The 22,833-nt window shown below is 43.5% G+C and overlaps 1 protein-coding gene across 1 annotated transcript in view; it reads left to right on the forward strand.

The window, feature by feature from the left end:
* Positions 1–10,434, forward strand: part of LASP1 (LIM and SH3 protein 1) — a 48,985-nt gene extending 38,551 nt beyond the window's left edge. The window contains exons 4-7 of the mRNA XM_083147148.1: positions 1,781–1,888; positions 3,230–3,383; positions 6,781–6,875; positions 7,909–10,434. Coding sequence (XP_083003274.1) covers positions 1,781–1,888; positions 3,230–3,383; positions 6,781–6,875; positions 7,909–8,082 — 531 coding nt within the window. The 3' untranslated portion in view covers positions 8,083–10,434. The remainder of the gene's footprint in view (positions 1–1,780; positions 1,889–3,229; positions 3,384–6,780; positions 6,876–7,908) is intronic.
* The last annotated feature ends 12,399 nt before the right edge of the window (positions 10,435–22,833 follow it).

Raw genomic sequence — 22,833 nt, forward strand, 5'->3', positions numbered from 1 at the left:
AGCCACCGGCTGATCACTAGTGCCACTAGAGATAGCCTGCCGTATTGCATGGCGGTGGTTAGCCATTCTTTCTTTGAATTGACATTCCGTCTTGCCCACGTAGTAAAGACCACAAGGGCAAGACAGAACATATACAACGAAGCGGGTAGAACAAGTGACAACCGACTTGATGGGCACTCTACGACCTGTGTGGGGATGGGAAATGTAACTACCTGTGAGCAAAGACCCACAGGTAGTGCAACCTACACACTTATAGCAGCCCGAGGGTCGTGTCATGAAATGGGTAGGAACAGATTTCTTAGTTAAGTTGCTGATGTCAAGTTTAACTAACAAGTCACTCAAGTTACTGCCCCTCTTATAAGCTGGCATAATGCGGAGCCTATTTAGACCGGGTAGATCTTTATCCGTGGTAATAAGGGGCCAATGTTGTTTAACCTTTTTAGTAACTATCTGACTATCACTGGCAAACTGATTGACCCAAGGGATCCTCTGATTGGTTTGATCTAATTTATCCGGAGGATTCAAGGTAACCTCCCTGGGTGTCTGTAACACCTTCTCTTTGATTTTAATAAGATCACTACGTCTATACCCTCTTTCTTCAAATTTGGCTTGCATAATGTCAAGTTGTTTTATCGTCTCGTGTGGATCACTTGTGATACGTCGCACCCGGAGCATCTGCGAATAGGGCAAGCCCCTGCGCAGGGGCAACGGGTGACAACTCTCGTGGCGAAGCAACGTGTTCCTATCGGTACTTTTTACATAGATAGCAGTAGATAATCTTCTATCCTTTTGCGTGATTAGAACGTCCAAAAAATTAATGGAAGTATCACTGATAGAAAACGTAAATTTTACAGGACTAGGAGACTGATTATGTGCTGTGAACATGTCAACCAATGACTGCTTGGACCCTTGCCAAAAGATTAACAGGTCATCTATGTACCTTAAATAAAGGACCACATTAGAACTATGTGGTCCCTGATGGAACAATAATTCATCAATGGTGCACATAAAGGCATTGGCGTACGAAGGGGCCACTGGGGACCCCATCGCACAGCCAAGTCTCTGCCTATACATGCCACCATTGAAAGTAAAGAAATTTCTGTTAAGAACCAATGACAGTAATTGCATAAAGAGCTGAACAGGGGGACCTTTGTATGTCACATTGTCACTGATCAGTCCACTTACTGCATCCAACCCCAAATGATGGGGGATGCAAGTGTACAGACCAGTGACATCTGCACTACATAGCAACATATTTTCCGGCCAAATCTCATTCTCCTGCAATCTTTTGATCAGCATGTTAGTATCTTTTAGATATGATCTAGTACTTTGTATGCAGGGATTGAGATATGCATCCAAAAAAGTAGAGACCTTATGATACAATGAGCCCCTGGCAGAAATTATCGGCCTCCCAGGGGGGTCAATTAAGCTCTTATGCACCTTGGGCAAGGTATAAAAAAGGGGAACAATGGGGTACTCAGTGCGCACTCACAAATGGGCACTGTGGGGGCATATCTGGCACCATAAAGTTTTGTCATGTAGCCACTCCCCCTTGTGTCATAGGACTACTCCCCTGACCACGCCACAGACCACACCCCTTTTTGCCGCGCGCGCTAAAGTCGCGCACATGATGTCGGCTCTTTGGCTTGATTGCCGTTATTTTTCGGCTCTTTACCTCGGAACGGTTGGCCACCCCTGATCTATAACTTTTACTTGGGTAATCACTAAGGTTAACGCAAAACAATAAATGCATAAATAACATCATTGCATTTGTCCTCAGATTCGCTACAAGGAAGACTTTGAAAAGAATAAAGGCAAGGGATTCAGTGTGGTGGCTGATACTCCTGAGCTGCAGAGAATTAAGAAGACACAAGATCAGATTAGTAATGTGAGTATTCTGCATCCCTCCACTGGTGTTATAGCTTCTGTCTAAAATGCTCATTACTTTTATCCACTTCAAAGCCTGTATTTCCCAAAGGATTAGTTTGCAGTGATTTATACAAGCCAGTGGAGTTTTAGTAAGTGCTGTTCAAAAGTCGACCCTCAAATTGCAGCATTTTCTGTGGATCACACATGGTAGAGCCACTGGTTATTTCTGTCTAAAGCCCCATACACGTTGAGCGCCTATAAACCCGTGCATACAGGGCAATGGTTCCTGCAACCCGCGGTTTCCCACGGCAGTGTGTGTGTTGTTTTCATCAGCATCCATTGCTGGTCGCTGATGAAAATGGGACACTCAGCGATTTGGTCGCTGAGCGTCAGTTTGTCAAAATCGCTCATCGACCAAATCGCTCCATGTGTACAAAGCTTTAGAGTAAAGTTTTCATTGCTTGAGAACATACCAGCTGTTTGGCCTTGTATACTTAATCTTCTGCAGCTCCGTTTCTTTCAAATGCCTCTTTCATATGGAATGCTAATCCCTGTAATCCTGAATTTGGTTGCACTGTCCTCTTAAATTTGACTGCTTTCTGCTGTTCATGCTCTGAAACTATATTTTACAAGGGGTCTTCTCGCGTTAGTGATGTAGGACCATCACTGGAGTGTCAGGTATGGGCGCTATGAGTGCAAGTATCCCATTGGAAATAAACCATGCAAGGCTATTGTGGTGCAGAGTCTCACAAAAGTTACTCATTACCCCCGATGACATGGTAACAGTAATTCAAGTACACATAGCATAAGGGATGTAGCCGCAAGCTTCAATGACCATGGCTATTCAGTTGCATTCCCTTTTTCCCTACAGACCCTGTTTAATGGCCATTACATTATTGGTAATGGTTAGTAACTAAAAATCTGCATAAACATCTGATTTGTGTGTTAAGTGTTTCGGCAGCCGTTAATTGCCTGGCTATCAGGTTTATTTTGGTTTTTTTCTTTTCTTGGTTCAGAGGCATAAAAACAATCCCCAGTAAGTGCTAATTGAATAGCCCTGGGGGATTAATTGACATGTGGTAAATTACTTCGGCTAATAGAAGAGCCCCTTAGGGTGTTGTCAATGTGTGCCAATATTTCAGAACATGCCTAATTGTCTCCCATGCAGTCAACTCTGTATTGTCGAAAACGGATTCTAAATTGTTGATTCTGCGTCCTTTATCGCTAATTCATGGTCTTTCTGACCATCTGAAAGATTGAATAGGTTGAATGTAAATTTGACCTACTCGGCAAACATTTAATGTCCACATAAATCTGCTAAAGGCCCAATCAAAATTTCTAAATTGCTTCCCCCCCGTAGATTAAATATCATGAAGATTTTGAGAAGAGCCGAATGGGAAATCCATCCATTGAAGGAGGGGAACTGGAGCGCAGAGGTTCAGAAGATGGTGCCAATTACCGCCGACCACCCTCAGAGAGCATGCCATCCCATCAGCCCATGGCCAGTAGCTCAGGTAACTGAAAATCGGAGAAGACGACTGTAAAGTCCAAAGTAGAGCAAAACCTTCCTGTAATAACTAAAACATTGCACTATATTGTATATAAAAACCTTTTGCACTGATTTTTATTTTGTAGACTGCCATAAGTACCATGAGTAGGCACTGCAGGAAGTTTCTAAAATGCAAGGTCCTACATTGTGAAAAGTCTGTTTGCGAAACATGTAGACATACCGGAAGTGTCACATTACCAAGTGGCTGTTTGGATGGACTCGAGTATCCTACATGTCTCTTGCACAAAGATGATTGACCATCACTGATGATATCCCCAATGATCTAATGCTCAGCACCTGGGTTGTATATCAAGATAACACTACAAAGCCTTTTTTTATTTAGACAGTGCCTGTCTCTAAATATTTAGCTATTCTAAAAAATGTTGGTGTATTTTTGCATAGCACTGCTGCACAGAAAAAGTATTATTCATATAATTCTTAACATGTTTGAGGCATAGAGATGATTAAAGGAGAACCTACCAAAATAATTGTTAAAAATGTTAGGTTTATATAAATGTTAACTTGCGTAGCTACATGTAAGAAAATACCCTAAATGTAAACCTCTAATACCCTTGGTTACTAGGGGTTAATCATATACAGTATAATATAACTATAATGTTCCTTTTAAGAAAAAAAAGGAAGTCCTAGTGATTCATTTAATCCGAAATAACCTAATGCATTTCATTTTCTACATGAAGTCTACATGGACAAGTAATGCTATAGTGCCCGATTTACAGACGGTTCACCTGAATAAGGGCGGTAAAAAAAAAAATTCTATGGGCGGTATTCAATGAGAATACCTGCGAGGTGCAGCGAATCCTTTTTAGGATTCGCTGCACATTCGCCACGTTCCGGAGCCAGCGGGCTCCGGTATTCAACGTGTCAGGGGCTCGCTGCCCCTGACAGGCGAATATGAGCTCCTGCGGCGATTGCCGCAGGGAGCCTAAGGAGGGTGCCAGGCAGAGAGATGGAAGTCTCTCTGCCTGCCCCTGAACGTTTGTGGGGGGCAGGTGGGCTCCCCGGGTGCCAGGAAGCACAGCCTGCCCCCCCGGGGGTGCCAGCAGGGGAGTATGTAATGAGCGGCTCGGCTCCGGCGCCCCCTGCTGGCTGCTGTGTAAAAAAAAATATATATATTTTTTTTTAAATTAAATATATATTCATGTGCTTTACAGCACATGAATAAAAGTAGCATGCCCCTCCTCAGAATAAAATTCCTGATTTTTAGACACCAAATGTAAAAAACAAAACACTTTATTTTAGAAGTTCACATTCCACTTCACCATAAAAAGATAGCGATTGCTACTCGGTGAATCATGGCGAAAAAAACCTTGAAATGTATTCGCCATGTGGTCATTGAATAGGGTGATTCACCGTTTTTGTCAAAAATTCGCCAAACAGCACAAATTCACCATAAAAACATGGCGAATCGGGCTCATTGAATACCGCCCATATTGTAAATGGTTCCATGTAATACACGTTTAAGATAAAAAAAATATCAGTCTTCACAGCAGTGACATCTATAAATTCTCCATGTATAACAATGTCTCTAAGTCAATACTAGAATTTCAGGCAAATATTTTTAGACTGCGATTAATATTAACACTCGCTGTGTGTATATAAACTGTTCTGCCATCATTTTAAAACAATTGATGAGTGAAGTGAATTATTGATGTATCTGGTTACAACCACCTGTCAAGGGGTGGGATATATTAAGTAGCAGATAAATACTCATTCCTTAATCCAGGAAAAATTGGCAATTGTAAGGATCGACTGAGTCAGAGCAATACCAAAGAGGCGGGGCTTGTAGTGTGTTCCAGTTATGCAGTGGTTAGTACCTACCGATAGTGGCATAAGAAAGTACAGCCGGTGATCTATTGTAGCACAAACTGACGAACAAGTGAAGGTGGCAGAATACACAATGCATCACAGCTTGCTGCCAGTTTTTGTAATTCTCATTTCCTTGAATCAATGGAGAAAAAGTGGCCAGGTTTGATGAATCTTAGATCATGTGGACATCCAGGTTTGTGCGCGTCATTTAGTGTGTCCATGCATGAATGGACCACCACATGCCTCCACCCTTTTTTTGCTACCTTTTTTATTAAGTCCTATAGTTTTTTTTTTCTGCTTTTAAAATAAAGATCAATTATATTATATGCAGTTACAATTGTGTCCAAAGGTAGAAGCAAGGAAAAACATACTCATTCATATAATCCATGTGACTATTCCTTAAAGTTGAATGCAGTGTCAACAAATCTCTACATTTTTACTTCAACTCAATTGGTTAGTTCGAAAGCAACAAAGTTCAACTTCACAAAACCTCCTCTGCACAACACAGGAAGATTAATTAGCCAGGGGCAAACGCAGGGGGTTTCCAGAGGGGCGGAGCAAAGAACGGAGATGGACACTTAGGTGACCCAGTATATGCCGGGTCCGTTCAACCGCTCAGCATGTAGGGCCTGGATCAGTAATTTCCACTAATTACCCCTTTGCTGCATAGATGGTGGGAGAAGGGGGCATTGGGCTGAATGAAGGGGCCCTGATACATAACTTCCAGGGTGGTAGAGGATGTTTAATATGTAGAGGAGGGGTGTATAGTGGAGTGGGTTTATAATTTTCTGGTGGGAGGACAGCTTGCTTGACTGAAGATATCTCCAGTTCTCAGAAATAGATTTCTTAGATTTTAATGGAATTAAAAGTGGAATTTTAGAGAATCCCACCTACCAAATGGTATTGGGGACTAGGGGATCAGAGTTCAGGAGGCAGAGCAATCTGCCAACGAGAATATAAAACTACATACCAGGTGTGTGGAGCTGGAGCAGTAACCAGCAGCTGGAAGGCTGATATCTCTGGTTCTGGGAACAGTAGAGACGAGCTACTAGTGTCCATCAAAGGGGGAGAGTCCTAGCTTTTAGAATATACCCTCAGAAAAACAGTCAGACAGAACCTGAAATATCTGACTGGGAAGAGCAATTAACAGGCTTGGATGGGGACCACTGCTTTGAAGTCAGATATCTCCGGTTTCCAAGGGCCGATTTTTTTTAAATTCTTGTACCCATGGAAAGAGGGGACCCTCAGCTCTCAGCCTAGGGCCCTTAGGCTCCTGGAGGGGTTTCTGGGTACTCAGAAACCCCCTTGCATGCGCTTCTGTTAGCTCATGATAAAAATTATCCCCAGTGTTAATGTGTGTGCGTTTACATTAGGGAATATTAGGCTCCACTGGGGTAGACAGTTACTGTAGTGAATGACCAAATATTCTCTGTACAACACTGCCGAATGTTTGAGCTATATAAATAACTTATTATAAAAATTACAATAGCAAATTTTTTTAATATATACTTTTTTTTCTGTATTTTTTTTAATAGCTTATCAACATCAGAGGCAACAACAGCCACCCAAATACGGTTACCAGGAACCAGCAGCCCCAGTGCCAACCCAGCACACTGCCCCAGCAGGGGGGGTGAGTATCTTTTTGTGAAGATTGAAGAATGAAAATGCAGCTGTCACTTTTTTACATGTTTGTGGGTTCATGAAAATGCAGAAAATCAATCTACTAGAAAACTAGTTTCACTATAACTGGCATTGCAGCTTGTAGTTTCTCTAGGGAACCGTGATATCACTGGCATTGCAGCCTCTAGTTTCATTAAGAACCAGTGATATCACTAACACTGCAGCCTGTAGTTTCACTAGGAACCAGTGATATCACTGGCATTGCAGCCTGTAGTTTCTCTAGGAACCAGTGATAACACTAGCACTGCAGCCTGTGGTTTCACTTGGAACCAGTGATAACACTAGCACTGTAGTTTCACTTGGAACCAGTGAGAACACTAGCACTGTAGTTTCACTTGGAACCAGTGAGAACACTAGCACTGTAGTTTCACTTGGAACCAGTGAGAACACTAGCACTGCAGCCTGTAGTTTCACTAAGAACCAGAGATGTTTCTCTAGGAACTAGTGATATTACTGACCACACAGACTACTTCATTAGGAACCACTGTCCTAACTGACATTGCAGCCTAGCTGTTTTAATGAAACCATTAACTTTATTCAGTTTTCAGTTTATGCTTAGTTTTGCATGAAATGTGTATTCTCAGCCTAAAATCTGTCTGCCTTAATTGTGTGTCCAGAACTCTAGCTTACAACTGCCATAGTTCCAACTGTCTGACATGGTACCAAATCCTCACTGGTATCTATCTCCTGGTATGAAAGTTCTTGCATATAGTTACTTTCAAGCACAGAATGTGTCGGCTTGTGGTGATCACCCAGAAGGGCATGCCAAGTCAGGCAATTTTCTTATTCTTTAGCCTGATCATGTTGCATGTAAGATAATATGAAAATGTTTGAAATAGCAGTGAAAACCTAGTTTTAGGAGGTTATCCTTCATCTCATAGCTGTATGGCTGCAACAGCGCTACTAGTTAGAGTACATCCAAAATACAAATGTCACATTTCACCTCTTCATTTTCTCATACTGTGTCTTCTCCCATTTCACAGAAGCGCTTCAGAGCTGTGTATGATTACAATGCTGCAGATGAAGATGAGGTGTCTTTCCAGGATGGTGATACTATTATCAATGTTCAGCAGATTGATGACGGATGGATGTACGGAACTGTGGAGCGCACAGGGGACACTGGCATGCTTCCTGCCAACTATGTGGAAACCATGTGATCGGGAGAACTCACCTCATCTTTCTTACACAATCATGAAGCATTCCAGTGCAGCCCTCTCCCAGCTTTCTGAAGGGTGGGCTCCACCTCGCCCTCTATTTCAGCATTCTCTTAAACCCTCTCTGCTACCCTCTGGTGGCAGAAGAAAAAAATTACCTCTGCTTCATCTTTTAGTCACTGGAGGGACAGCATAAGGGGAGATGTCACCCTCTTTATCCCCCCACCTCCTGAACCATGCCCTTTTTATGTCTGATTGACCTATCTATGCGCTTTGCACTGGTATATAATTTTTTTTTTTATAGATTTTAAGGAGTGGGATGTGGTAGTTTTTTTTTTTTTTTTTCTTCCCTTATCTTTCTGTATGCATATTGCAGGAATATGAATTCCCAGTTGGGCGAGAGAACTGCTCGCCCCCTTTAAATTTAAACTGTGGTTTACAAATCTAGCACGTTTTTTCTTTTATTTGGGACAAACTGTTGACATCCTAATTTAGGAGCTTTCAGATTATATGATATGGAACAAACAGCAAGGCTATGTAGTGCAGTCATCTAATGTTTTCAGGTTGATTTTTGGCTGGTATGAGATGCCCTGCTAGTTTTTCCTCACATCATACTTTTATCTCAGTCTAGAGAACCATATTAGAGTATGTTCGCAAGAACAGACATTGAAGACCACCATCTGCTTCCCTGGCAGAGAGCATTCTGATGAGTCTTAAATTGCGGTGCAGATGTTGCACTGGGTGGTACCCTCACTCCTGTCTATAATCCTCCCAAAGCAGTAGCCACTGAGTAACATCCCACCGTGCCAGAAATTTGTTGTTCTATTCTATTTCTTATTCAGATACCTTAATCAAATATATATATATTAGTGTAGTTGGTTAGTAAACAGCTTGAAAGATTTAATTATAATATTTTTACATTAAAGACTGTATTTGATTTTTTTTTCCATTCCCCACCCCCACCCCCCCCAATTTGGTATATTTTATAAATATATATATATATATTTTGTTCCATTTTGTTATATAGATAGAAAAGACTCTACAGAGTTCATGGGATTTAAATAATATAGAAAGAGGGTAAAAAAAGGGACCAGGTTCATGTATTGATTAAACAAAGGTTTCGCCCCCAACATGTCCAATTTTCTCTCCATGCCAATTGTATGGCCTGTTAGATACAATAGCTCAAAAAAGAGATTTATCTTAAAGCTTGGATTCAGCATTGTGTTCTAGTGACTGAGATCAGAGTGATGCGTCCTTCTCAGTGTCTGAGCGATACTATGCCACATTATCCCATGTGAAAGCATTGTAGAACTTCGGAACTCTTCATAAAGTTTGTGTCACTGGGTTTATCTCATTGTACACATCCCTTCTGCATTTTATGAGTTGTGACATTTCCTTAAGAAAAGGCGCAGCAATCTCCTGGTGCCAATTTGTGGCTGACATTCAACCAAATGCATCATGAGCCAAATGTCTGCTGCCTTGTCATTTTGCTGCCTTATTTGCTGTAGCCTATTTCCCTCATGCACGTACAGGTCTGGTCTCCAGCGCTCATTCTGCACCTTCGCCTTCATTCTTGTGGCAATGAACGGTTGGTGGTTTCCCAACTGATACTGAGCTCTAGAGGGGCAGTGATCTGTAATGTTGGGGACCAAGCACAAGTCATTTCATTATTCCTGATGCCACTTTTTTTAAAGCACAATTAATAGAGCAAAAGTAACTGGAACTCAATGTGAATACTTGGTGAGGGGACGGGTAATTCCACAGAACTCTAAAAATACTTGATACATTCCTTTAGAAGGCAATGTAACATTGTTACGTTCAGACTGGATAATGCAACAAGGCTGTTTGTGTGCTGGAAAGAGTTTGTGCTCCTGCAGACATGCCGCCACTGTAAATATAGATCTATTGGCAAAAGTGGGAGATTTTTTTCTGTGTGTGTTCGTGTGTTTCCTTCCCCTCCAAGGACCAAGTGAAAAAAATAATCTAAATCTTTGAATGTCAAAGAAATGACATTTTATTCCACAATCCTCCTAACTGGACCAAACTACAATTTTCCGTTCTTCCTATTTAATCAAAGCACTTTCCCTTATGCCCAGTGCGGAACAGGGGAGAACAGACATGGTGTCCCCTCCAAATCACACTCCCTCCGCAGCCTTACTGTCTTGTGTATGTGTTAATCATACTTTAGCCCACTTCTAATTTTTTTTTTTTTTTTTTGTATCATTACACCCCCAGCTGGGAAGCCTTTGTATAAAATTGCTTGGGCCTATAATCATTTAAAAATCAATCAATCATGCAGCCACCAAGAAAAGCTTTTTCGGTTTACTTAAATTGAAAATAAAAGTATCATTTTTACCTGTGATGTCCCTGTGTTGTCATTCTGTAGCAGTTGGCATTTCTGTTTGACATTATGGCAGTATCTCTATGCGTTGGTTTTACGTTTAGGTGATTTGTGTGGGCCAATGATATACATTCTGCACTTATCTCATTATTTTGGACAATGTATGAGCGCATAATGCCTTTTAGGTATAAATGTGACCTAAAAATAACTTTTGTCCATTTTAATCTATAATTAAGGCAGCACAACATTCTTGTTCCCCACATTACACATTTAACCCCTTCCCGACATATGACGTACATTTACGTCATATGTCGGTTGCGGGGGAATCAAGCCAGCTCACGGAGTGAGCTGGCTTGAAAGAGAGCAGGTAATGGCTGTATATTACAGCCAGGTACCTGCTCTCACGGCCACGAGCGGCGAGTTCGCCGATCGTGGCCGTTTAACCCTTTAAGCACCGCGGGCAAAGCGCCCGCAGTGCTTAAATAGCTGATCGGAGGGGGGGCGCCCCCCTCCGGCGCCGATCGGGGCCCCCCGCGGCGAGATCGGAGGGTGCCGATCGGTTGCCATGGCAGCCAGGGGTCTAACGTAGACCCCTGTGCTGGCCGTGTCAGCATTCCTATTACATCCTGCCTGAGGCAGGATGTAATAGGAAGTGCTGAAAATCACTATGTTCAGCCATAGAGCTCTATGGCTGAACCTAGTACAGGCGATCGCGCCCCCTAGTGGTCAAGTACACTAGGGGGCCTTGTAGTAAAAGTAAAAAAAAAAAAAAAAAAAAGTTTAAAAATAAAAAAATATTAAAAGTTCAAATCACCCCCCTTTCCCCATTTCACAAATAAAAATAAATAAAAAATAAAAAAAATAAACATATTTGGTATCGCCGCGTTTCTAAAAGTCCGATCTATTAAAATATAACATTAGTTATCCCGCACGGTTAAAGGCGTAAACGGAAAATAATTCCCAACGCCAAAACTACGTTTTTTGGTCGCATCGCCTACCCAAAAAAAAATAACTAAAAGAGATCAGAAAGTCGCCCATATCCCATAATGGTATTAATTAAAAAGTACACTTCAGCCCGCAAAAAATGAGCCCTCACCCAGGTCCGTAGGTGGAAAAATAAAGAAGTTATAAGCCGCAGAACATGGCGACGCAAATTAGAAAAAACGTAAAATTTTCTATTTTTTTTTTTAGTGGTAAAACGTAACGAAAACTATATAAGTTTGGTATCACCGGAATCGTAACGACCCATAGAATAAAGATAACCCATCATTTTAAACGAACTATGAACTCCAAAAAAAACGTAACCAGCGCAAAATTGTGGAATTGCGTTTTTTTTCTTTTTTACCCCACATTGAATTATTTCCTGATTCCCCAGAATATTATACGGTATAGTAAATGGTACCATTAAAAAGTACAACTTGTCCCGCAAAAAAAAAGCCCTCATGTGTCTATATAGCCGGAAAATTAAAAAAGTTACGCTTATTTGAACGCAAGGAGGAAAAAAAAAAAAATTAACAAAAAAGGCCTCGTCGGGAAGGGGTTAAAAAAATCTCTATTTATAGAATTTTAAGATTCTGGAGAGATTCCATTATAAATGTTTGACTGATAGCGGGGAAATGTCAGACTCCTCCTCCTTCATTCTATGATGCAAATTTTAATGTTTTTATTGTTTTAGATCTTTCATATATTTCTTCTTGAAATGAATGGTAGCCAGAAAAAAAATTTTTTTGGAAGCTACTGACCAATATAATATCTGTTCATTTCTGCAAAGTTACACTGGTTTAAAAATGAACACTTACTTCTGATTAGGATAGTTTTGCTGTAGATCCATAATATAAAAGCAGGAAGATGCATGCACTGAGCCTTTATTTGCAGTCGAAGTGCTCATCAGTTTCTCTGGGGATGACGGAAATTGTATTAAAGGACAAAACCCCTTATGTGGTCAAGTTATTCGGGTGGTCTGTCTGAAATGAATGTAGTAAATGGAGGCAGTTGAAGCTTTTATGATGATAACCACTTTTTGGGCGACCATTCTACCAGTTGACACTGCAGAAGAACTAATAACTTTCCAAAATTGTTGTCACAGTCCTTTGGCATAGTTGCAGATTAGTGTATGCTAACATATGGACTCTACCATATGATGTTGTACCTGCAAGCTCCTGAAGTAGATAATCGGCAGCTAAAGTGCGTGTAATATAGAACAAGCTGTCCTTTTGACCTTCTTTTGCAGTGGCACTACTGTAAGGGCCCCATACATTAGGTCGACTTGTCCTAGGGACAAGTCGGAATCAATGCTCATGTGAGCCACCCGGCAACTCCCCAGGAGGCTCACATACAATTTGGCACTTGATGTGTCATTTTTTACATGTGATAAATCGCATGCGACTTATCACATATAAAATAAACCGGGGAGCTGCCGGGCAGTGGGGAGCAGTGTGGGGGGCGGGCACTGGCGGTGCCGGTGAGCAGCGACTGTAGTGGGGGCTGGCAGCAGCGTCTCTTGGTGCATCGGGGAATGCCGGTGACAGAGGGGCAGGCGGCGGTGATAATCGGCGTGCTGTCACTGTGCAGCGGGCGGGCAGTGGCGGCTATTACAACTTTGAAATAACATGTCTAATGACTGTCCAGCTTTTGATTGGCTGAGAGTGCTCTATCTCAGCCAATCAGTGGCTCCTTCCTAGCGGCTGCTGATTGGCTGAGAGTGAGCACTCTCAGCCAATCAGAAGCCGGACAGTCATTTGACATGTTATTTTAAAGATGTAATAGCCGCCCGCTGCACAGTGACAGCATGCTGAATCTGATTATCACCGCCGCCACTGTCACCGGAACCCCGCTGGGAACTAATTTCAGAGCCACTGCAGGAGGTCGACATCATCGTACATGCTGAACGTCCGACCTCCTGATCCGGTCCGATGCACACAGATCGGATCAAATGTCACATGCATGCGATTTTTGTACGATTTCACGCAATTTATCGGCCCAAGTGCCGTGGAATCGGCCCAAAATAGCATAGTGTATGGGGGCCTTTAGAGGAAGTATTACACTTTGGCTAGAACTACAGTCATTTTTATGTTCCATAAGATCATTACAGCTGCACAGTAACCATGACCTCTGACTGACATAGGATCAGTAACCTTGTTCATCCAGGGTCTCTTGCCATACTACACAAGTTACGGTACTTGTTTCCTAGCTCGGCGCCAGCAATAAAAAATTGTGTCCATCGGGACCCCCCGAAATCGCGTTGATCGCATCGCATGCAACCAAATTGCATGCGATGCGATCGACGCAAATTTTAAATTGGAATCAATGTAAAAGGGTCCCTGAGACCCGATTTTTACACTGGCCCCAATGTTAAATGGCCCCCAGACCCCAATTTTTATTGTATGCCAACCCTGATGGGTCAAATGCCCCCCATTGTTAACGCCACCCCACGATGAACGCCAACCCGAAGTGTGGCGAGCGGGGGCGGTACGCGTCCTCCGACCTTTTCATACACCCACTACCCACGTCGGCGTGGAGTTGATTTTATATAGTGTGGCGAGCCACCGAGCCCGAAGCGTGGCGAGCGAAGCGAGCCCCGTGAGGGGCCGCACATTACTTCACAGGTTTTACGCGTCCCCTCGCGGGGCTCGGTGGCTCACTGTGCTCGCCACACTATATAAAGTCAACTCCACACCGACGTGGATAGTGGGGGTATGAAAAGGTCGGAGGACGCGTACCGCCGCCCCTCGCGGGCTCGCTGCGCTCGACACGCTTTGTGTTGACATTCATGGGGTGGCGTTAACAATGGGGGGGGGGGGGCATTTCTCATGTAAAATACCCATAAGGGTGGGTATACAATGAAAAATGTGGTCCATTGGCCCATTTAACATTGTTCCCTATGTAAAATCGCGTCCATCGCATCGATCGCATCGCATGCCTTAACTTAAGGGACGCGATGGACGGGATTTTTTAATTGTCGGGGGAAAAGGCTAAAAATAGCCCTGAAATCGCGTCGGTCGCGTCCATCGCATACATTAACTTAAGGTATGACCTACGACGGGCGCCGTGCTAGGAAACAAGTACCCAAGTTGCGCATATAGGAATACTTCCCAGAGTGTCCAAGTTAAGACATATCTTATAAGACAACAAATATATATGTTTTTATTAGAAATAAATATACCCTCACAGAAAACCCCTGTTCATTTTTGGTACTCCTGCTTCATATAGACATTCATGGGTAAAATGCCCCTTCTGGGATTACTGCTATTGGGCTGCAAACAAAAACCCACAAGTCCACCCGAAACATAAGTGAGTTATATAGCTGAACTTGTAACTGTGAATAAGTTTGGCCTAATTGATTTGACCCCATAAAGTAAAACTAAAAAGTCTAGAATGTGCAGATATTAATAATTGTATTTAAACCTCATTTAAAGAAATACAGGTACTAGTGTACTAGCATGGTGCCCACGATATTTGGTTGCACAACTTTTAATCGCATGGCATACACCCGATGCACTGCGATGCGATTTAAAATTGAATAAGCCCCCTATACGATGTTTAATTGTATAAGCACCCTAATGGGGGCTTACAATGTTAAATGCACCCCCACGCCACCCCCACTATGAACGTGAACCCGAAGCGTGGCGGTACGCGACCTCCGACCTTTCCATACCCCCCACTATCCACATATAGAGCCACAGAGCCCGAAGAGTGGTGAGCGGACGCGTAAAACCTGTGAAGTAATGCGTGTCTTCTCGCGGGGCTCGCTCGCCACACTATATAAAATCAAGTCCACGCCGACGTGGATAGTGGGGGTATGAAAAGGTCGGAGGACGCGTACTGCCGCCCCTCGCGGCCTCGCGCTTGCCACGCTTCGGGTTCATAGTGGGGGTGGCATGGGGGTGCATTTAACATTGTAAGCCCCCATTAGGGTGCTTATACAATTTAGCATCGCATTGTATGCCATATACCAGGGGTGTCAAACTCAAATTCATCGGGGGCCGCATCAGCAGTTTGGTCACCCTCAAAGGGCCGGTTGTATCTGTAGGACTATGTGTCCACTCTTTATTATCATAAATTATTGTCACTGCATTCAATTATTGTATACTCAGCAGTAGCATTTCCCTCCTGCTATTGCTGTGAACTGCAGTGCATTAGGGCACACGCTGCCTGCACAGGGGGGCAGCACTCAGTCTTAGGGCATATGTCCTGCTTATTATCATGGGACACAGCAATTAATGATGGGCTGCAATGTGCCAGTACACACACACACACATAGGCAGAGAGTTTAACACTTACCCGCTCTGATGCGTCCACTCCAGTCGCTGCTCCACCACCAAGGACACAGCTGCGCTCTCACACAGGCGCATTTCCCCCTCCCTCCTGTGAGTAGTGCTCCTCGCACTATCTATCCAGGAGTGGGGGGCAGCGTGCTCCCGGTCACTGTGCAGTGCACACTCAGCAGTAAGTGACCTGGAGCGCACAGCAGCAGCACCATTCACCACATAACGGACCTGCTCTTTCCTCTCTCTGGCTCCTATGCAGCAGGTGGGAGCGGAGGAGGGGTTGACGACCAGCGGCACTGCGCTAGAGGGCAGACGTTCTCTGGCTTGTAGGCTGCCGCTCATGCGCTGAAGAGGTGGCTTTCTTGTTTAAAAAAAAAAATCGAGAATAAAAGGTGAAGGCTGGCGGCGGCTGCGCGGGCCACATGAAGAGGTCTGGCGGGCCGGATTTGGCCCACGGGCCTTGTTTGACACCCCTGCCATATACAATGGTATACAATTTTAAATTGTATACCATCGGGTGCCAATCGCGTTGCATCGCATACCTTCGAATGCCTTATGGTCTACAATGCGATGGGCGCCGGATAGTACACAAGTACCGAAATACAAATAAAAAAATTGTACAGTGATAATTTCCTACAGTTTGCAGTCATACAATGGGGAATAATCACTGTAATACATTGAAGTCTTATGCTCCTAGCATGTTACAATTTAATCATGTATTATGCCTTAACTGTAATTTCTCCTTCATACTTCATGGCAGCCATTACATTGGGTTCATCCCTCTCTCTCTTTTCCAATTAGACAGGTAGTTTCCCCCCAGGATCTAGCTCCTCCTCTTCCTCCCCTATATAGCTCAGCAGCTCCCTGTTAACCATAGTCTTTTTTCCTGTCTCCTCTGTCTGTGACGGGATGCAGTTTAAATCCCGGCGGTCAGGATCCCGGCGTGCAAAATCCCGACGCCGAAATCCTGACACTTCCTCCCCCCCGTGGGTGTCCACAACACCCTCGGAGGGAGAATAAATTAGTGTGCCGATCGTAGCGAGGCACCGGGCCCGGCGTTCGGGATTCCGGCGTCGGGATTTTGAACGCCGGGATCCCGACCGCCGGCTTTTCATGCCGAATCCGTCTGTGACAGGTAGTTTAGATTATTGTTTTATCTTTTTGTTTTAAACTATATCCTGCAAGCTGGTTATGCTGCTTGGATCCTGGGCAGCGTAGGCTGGTGGTGCCTTTATTTGTCTGGGCCGGTGGCAGGGACTCTTCTTAAATAGCTGGCTTGGGTAAGCGGCTGATAATCCCCCCCCCCATGTGTAAGACCCATAGCGGTAGTGTGGCGGTGCCTTACCCGGTTATGGACGGCGTTCTGCAGTCTCAGGGCTGTAGTCGAGTCCGGGCTGCGGGGAATGTGGAGGCGGCATCTCTGGCGCTGGGCTTCTTCTTACTCGGCGCCGGAGTGACTTCTAGCACTTGCCTGCCGCGCTGTGCACGTGCCCTGCGTTTCAGCGGGTCACGTGCGTTCCAAAGCCCGGAAGCTGCGCCGAGATATGACGCGCATTTACTTCCGGCGGACGCCTGTGCCTGCGTTGCCACAGCCGCGTGCGTTCCATCTATGGGAAGGAGCACTATTTAAAGCGACTGGCCGGTGTTATAGGCCCTGCAGTGTATTATTGGTGCCATCATGGAGGATGCCTCTCCAAAAGTTGCTATACCGCTGCCCAGGTAAGTCCTCACTTGAGGACTGTTTTTTGTTTTTATTTTGCTTGGCAGATTAGTTAGTGTCTTTATTCTTCCTTTTTAGTGTGCCTTCAGCCCCTAAAAAGAAGACTTATAAGAAGAAGAATGCTAAGATTTGTCCGGCTTGTGATAAGTCCTTTACTGGGGAAAATGTACTATGTCAGGACTGTCTAGCAAAGAAAGACGCTGAAAAATAATTTCGTCACTAAAGACGAATTCTTAGGGAACAAGAAGTTCAGGTCTCAGACTAGTTTGGATAAGGATGATTATTATGGATCTGTGGATGATTATCCTGATAAAGATGGATCTGGTGATTCTACTGCAGAATCTGGTGAAGTCCTGGAAGATGAGCGATTGTTCAATGTGGAATTGGTGGAAGTAGTGTTGAAGAATCTCTATAGGACTCTTAACTACAAGCAGCCAGTAAAGTCTGAAGGTGATGCTTTGTTCGAGGACAGATCAAAGAAAGGGAGATGTTTTCCAGTACACAAGGTTGTTAAAGATATTTTGTTTAAAGAATGGCTTAGTGTCGACAAAAGAGAGGAAACATTGTCTCAATTCTCTTAAATGATCCCAATCGAAGATGAAGAATTTCTAGCTGCTGTATTGGAGGTAACTACCCGTACAACCATTCCCCTAGAACAGGCATGTCCAAACTACGGCCCTCCAGCTGTTGTGAAACTACATATCCCAGCATGCTTTGCAACCATTTTAGCATTCCCTAATTGCAAAACTGTGGCATGGCATGATGGGACTTGTAGTTTCACAACAGCTGGAGGGCCATAGTTGGGACATGCTTGCCCTAGAAGATGGTGCGTCATTAAAAGACTCGATGGAGAAGAGGATGGAAAGTGCCTTGAAAAGGCTGCATATTTCCACCTCGGTTTCTATGAAGTCTGGGGTCTGGCACTGAGGATAAGGTGTTCCGCGCGGGTGTGGTATGATTTACCGACAGTCGGGATCCAGACAGCCATTATCCCGACGTCGGGATCCCGACTGCCTGGTCTCAGACAGCGTGGCCAGCGCAACAAAGCCCCTTGCGGGTTCGCTGCGCTCGCCACGCTGCGGAATAATAAACAAAAAAAATACAAGCTTGCAGCATGTAAACTACGCTCGCCACCTATTCTATTCTCCCTCTATGGGGGTCGTGGACCCCCACGAGGGAAAATAGCCGACGGCCGTCGGGAACCCAGCCGTCAGTGTTTTAACAGTCGGGATCCCGACGTCGGGTTAATGACTGTCGGGATCCCGACTGTCGGGACCCCGTCCGGCAGCCGTTCCGCGCTACAGGAAGACTTGCAAGAGAAAGTATCCCGTGACCAGATTAGCAAGTCTAACCCAGATCCAGCTTGCGGTTGATTATATGTGTAAAGCATCCTTAGATGTGCTAGATTTCTCGGCTAAATCCTTGACATCAGACGTTGTGGCCAGAAGGGTTCTGTGGTTGAAATCGTGGGCAGCAGACTCACATTCTAAAAACAAATTGGCTACACTGCCTTATGAAGGTGCTTTTCTTTTCGGCAGTATGTTGGATCAAATGATTCAAAGAATGTCACAGGGCAAATCAGTTAGATTGCCACATGACAGAAGGGAAAGGTTTCCCACCTATTCTGCAAGATCGTCTTATAGACAAGCCAGATCATATAGGCCGGGGTAGGCCGTTCTGTGACAGATTCGCCTCAGGCACATCCAGAGCGTTTTTTTGTCAATACATTAAGAAAAGAGGCGAAAGTTCTGGATCTGGACAGAAACCGTGACGGTGGGCCTCCAGTGGAGCAGGTTCCAGTAGCAGGAAGGTTGTTGGAATTTGCTCACGTCTGGGAGCAGACAATACAAGACAAATGGGTCTTGGAAGTGGTTACCATCTGGAATTTCTTTCGAGGCCAAGGTTGGCAAACTTTTTAATTCCCAAACTTCCACTTTCGAAGATAGAGAGGGAAGCTCTAAAATTTAGTTTAGAGGGGCTCATCCTCTCAGGGGCAGTTGTAAGAGTGCCCTATGCAGAAAGGGGGTCAGGTTTTTACTCCAGTCTTTTCATAGTAAATAAGAGTTCCGGAGGTTACAGAACTATATTAGATTTAAGAAGTTTGAACAATCGCATAAAGAAAATAAAGTTTCATATGGAGATTACAAGGTCTATCCTTATGGGGATCAGAAGAAACGACTATATGGTCTCCATCGACCTAAGAGAGGCTTACTTCCATATTCCCATCACACCAAGCGACAGTAAATATCTAAGGTTCTGCATAGGGGAAGAACACTACCAGTTCACGTGCCTTCCATTCGGACTTACTTCATCTCCTCGTGTTTTTACGGAAGACCTGGTGGTGCTGATAGAAGAACTAAGAAAAAAGAAACTCATGATATGGGCCTACCTCAACGATTGTGGCACATTTGATTGTGGCACAGTCAGAAAGCGAAGTAGTGGCGGCAAGAGACTACACCATCCAGTTTCTTCAAGAGCACGGGTGGCTAGTGAACTGGTAGAAGAGCTGCTTAAATCCAGCACAGAGCATTCAGTTTTTGGGAGTGCTAATAAACACCATATAATTCCAAATGTCCCTGTCCGAAAAATGATGTGAGAAGATCCATCAATTGATTGCCTTAATCTACGAGGACAACCGGATATCGCTAAGATTAGCGATGAGTCTGTTAGGTATGATGTATTAAGTAATTCCATGGGCGAGATGGAGAATGAGACCTCTGCAGTGGTTCCTTTTTAGGCTACACAAGGCAAGTTGCTCTGGAAAGAAGGATAAAGGTCTCAGATGCAGTAAAGGATTCCCTAGCATGGTGGGAGATCGATCAATTGAGGCCAAGAAAGTCGTCATTGGCAAGTCCCGAATACAAGGTGGTTACCACGGACGCCAGCGCCGTTGATTGGGGGGCTCTCAGGTTGAGTAGAACTTGTCAAGGTCTATGGTCATCTCAAGAGGTAGTATTCTCCTCCAATCAGAACTGAGAGCAGTGTGGCAAGCAATAAAATTCTTCAGCGAGGACATCAGAGGTTCACACCTGCGCATTTTTTTTGGACAACGCTACAACCATCTCTTACATCAGCAGACAAGGAGGTACACAGAGTCAGGTACTGTTAAGAGAAGTGCAGAATATCATGGTCTGGGCCGAAAATAATCTGCAATCAATATTGGCACTACATGTACCAGGAGAAGACAATCAACTGGCAGATTATCTAAGTCGCACAAGCATAGTCCCAGGGGAGTGGGAACTGAAGGAATCGGTTTTTCGAGGAAAGTAGAACATTTTGGCCAGCCAGAAATAGACCTCATGACTTCAGCAGCCAACCGAAAATTGCCTCAGTTTTTCTCACCATACCCGACACAGGGATCAAGCGGAGTGGATGCCCTGTCCCAAAAGTGGGATATTTCCCTGGCCTATGTCTTCCCACCGTTCTCTCTCATCCACAGGATATTATGGAAGATCAGAACAGAGGGAGCCCAAGTCATAACCGTGTTACCATACTGGCCGAGAAGGGCCTTAGTTCCCTATGCTGGAGAACATGGCGGTTGCCGACCCACTGTTTCTTCCAGTGACACTGGACCTCCTGAGTCAGGGTCCTGTCAAGTGCCAAGAACCAAAGAGCGAGAGATTTTCAGGCGGCGAAAGACTTTGATGAAAATCTTTCATTAAAAAAGGATATTTACATAATGGGCGGGGTTTGAATTCCAAGGGTGGGAGCAGGGGCCCTTTAATTTCAGTGCATTTCTGTTTTTGGGGCCTGATTCAGAACTGATTGCTGGGCTGGGTATATTCGGAGCCCAGCGATCAGGTAAACGCCACCCCGGCTGTTACTGCATAATATACATTGGTGGGCCGTGGTATATATAGCCGGCAAGATAGCCGGCACTCAGCTCTGTAGGATAATGGGCCCCGTGCCCTCAGTGGTGTCCGGTGATGACTGGGCAGATAAATAGGAGATAAATGTACAGCGGCACTGGGGTCTTCAAATAACTCAGACAAGACGTTGCCACACATGTTAACGTTGTCTGAGTTGTTTGAAGACCCCAGTGCCGCTGTACATTTATATATATATATATATATATATATATATATATATATATATATATATATATATATATATATATATATATATAATTTATTTATTTATTAGGGAAGCCTTGCATTGGTGGTAGTGGATATATATATATATATATATATATATATATATATATATATATATATATATATATATATATATATATATAGAGATATATATATATAGATATATATATATAGATATATATATATAGATATATATATATAGATATATATATATAGATATATATATATAGATATATATATAGATATATATATAGATATATATATAGATATATATATAGATATATATATAGATATATATATATATATATATATATATATCTATATATAGATATAGATATATAGATATAGATATATAGATATATATATATATAGATATATATATATATAGATATATCTATATATAGATATATAGATATATATATATATAGATATATAGATATATATATATATATATAGATATATATCTATATATATATCTATATATATATATATATCTATATATATATATATCTATAGATATCTATATCTATATATATCTATATATGCAGGACCGGCACTCCGTTTCCCAGGAAGCAATTACCGGGGTGCAACCGCCAAAGATGGGTATGTAGATAGTGGAGAAGCGGCACTCGCTCGGGTTCAGCAACAAAATTCAACACCAGTCAGGTATGTAGAATAGATAACGTTTCGGAGTATCAATCCTTTATCAAATCAAACAGCAACATAACATGACAAGAAAACACGCTTACCTAAATAGGAGAACCAGAACGAGATCCACCTGCGTGATCTGCTGGGCGGGCGTCCGCCGTGCTCAAGCGTACTTCCGGTCGTCCTGACGCTCCTGAGAGCGTGCAATACGTGAAAGCTTCGCTGGTTGCTAGGCAACCCCCGCACCGCATCGCCGCTGGCTGGACCTGAGTGTAAAAAACAAACAGACAGTGTCATATCTCCAAACTAAAACGTCTAAGCGTAAACAGCTGATTCATAACAGTACAAATCTCTGTAATTCAGAGCAAAAGGGAAAAACAAAAGGGCATGCAAACTGGCACTGGTAATGTTATATGCAAAAAAGTATTTCATGAATATATATGAAACGATCAAATCAAACTAAATGAATGAAAGAAGCGAGAAAGCAGAGTGTAAGTTCACAGGAACATGTTGAGAGACCACTGTTCATTAAGGCCTCTGGGCCACATAGTGTCCAGATTGTATATCCAGCGGCTCTCCAGCTGGAGAAGTCTTTTAGCCCGATCTCCTCCTCTAAGACTTAGCGGAACCTGGTCAATGATAGTATACCTCAAGCTGGCCAGAGGATGCTTAGCCAGCATAAAG

Source organism: Crinia signifera, chromosome 6, assembly GCF_055691185.1.
Source record: "Crinia signifera chromosome 6, ASM5569118v1, whole genome shotgun sequence".
NCBI lineage: Eukaryota > Metazoa > Chordata > Amphibia > Anura > Myobatrachidae > Crinia > Crinia signifera.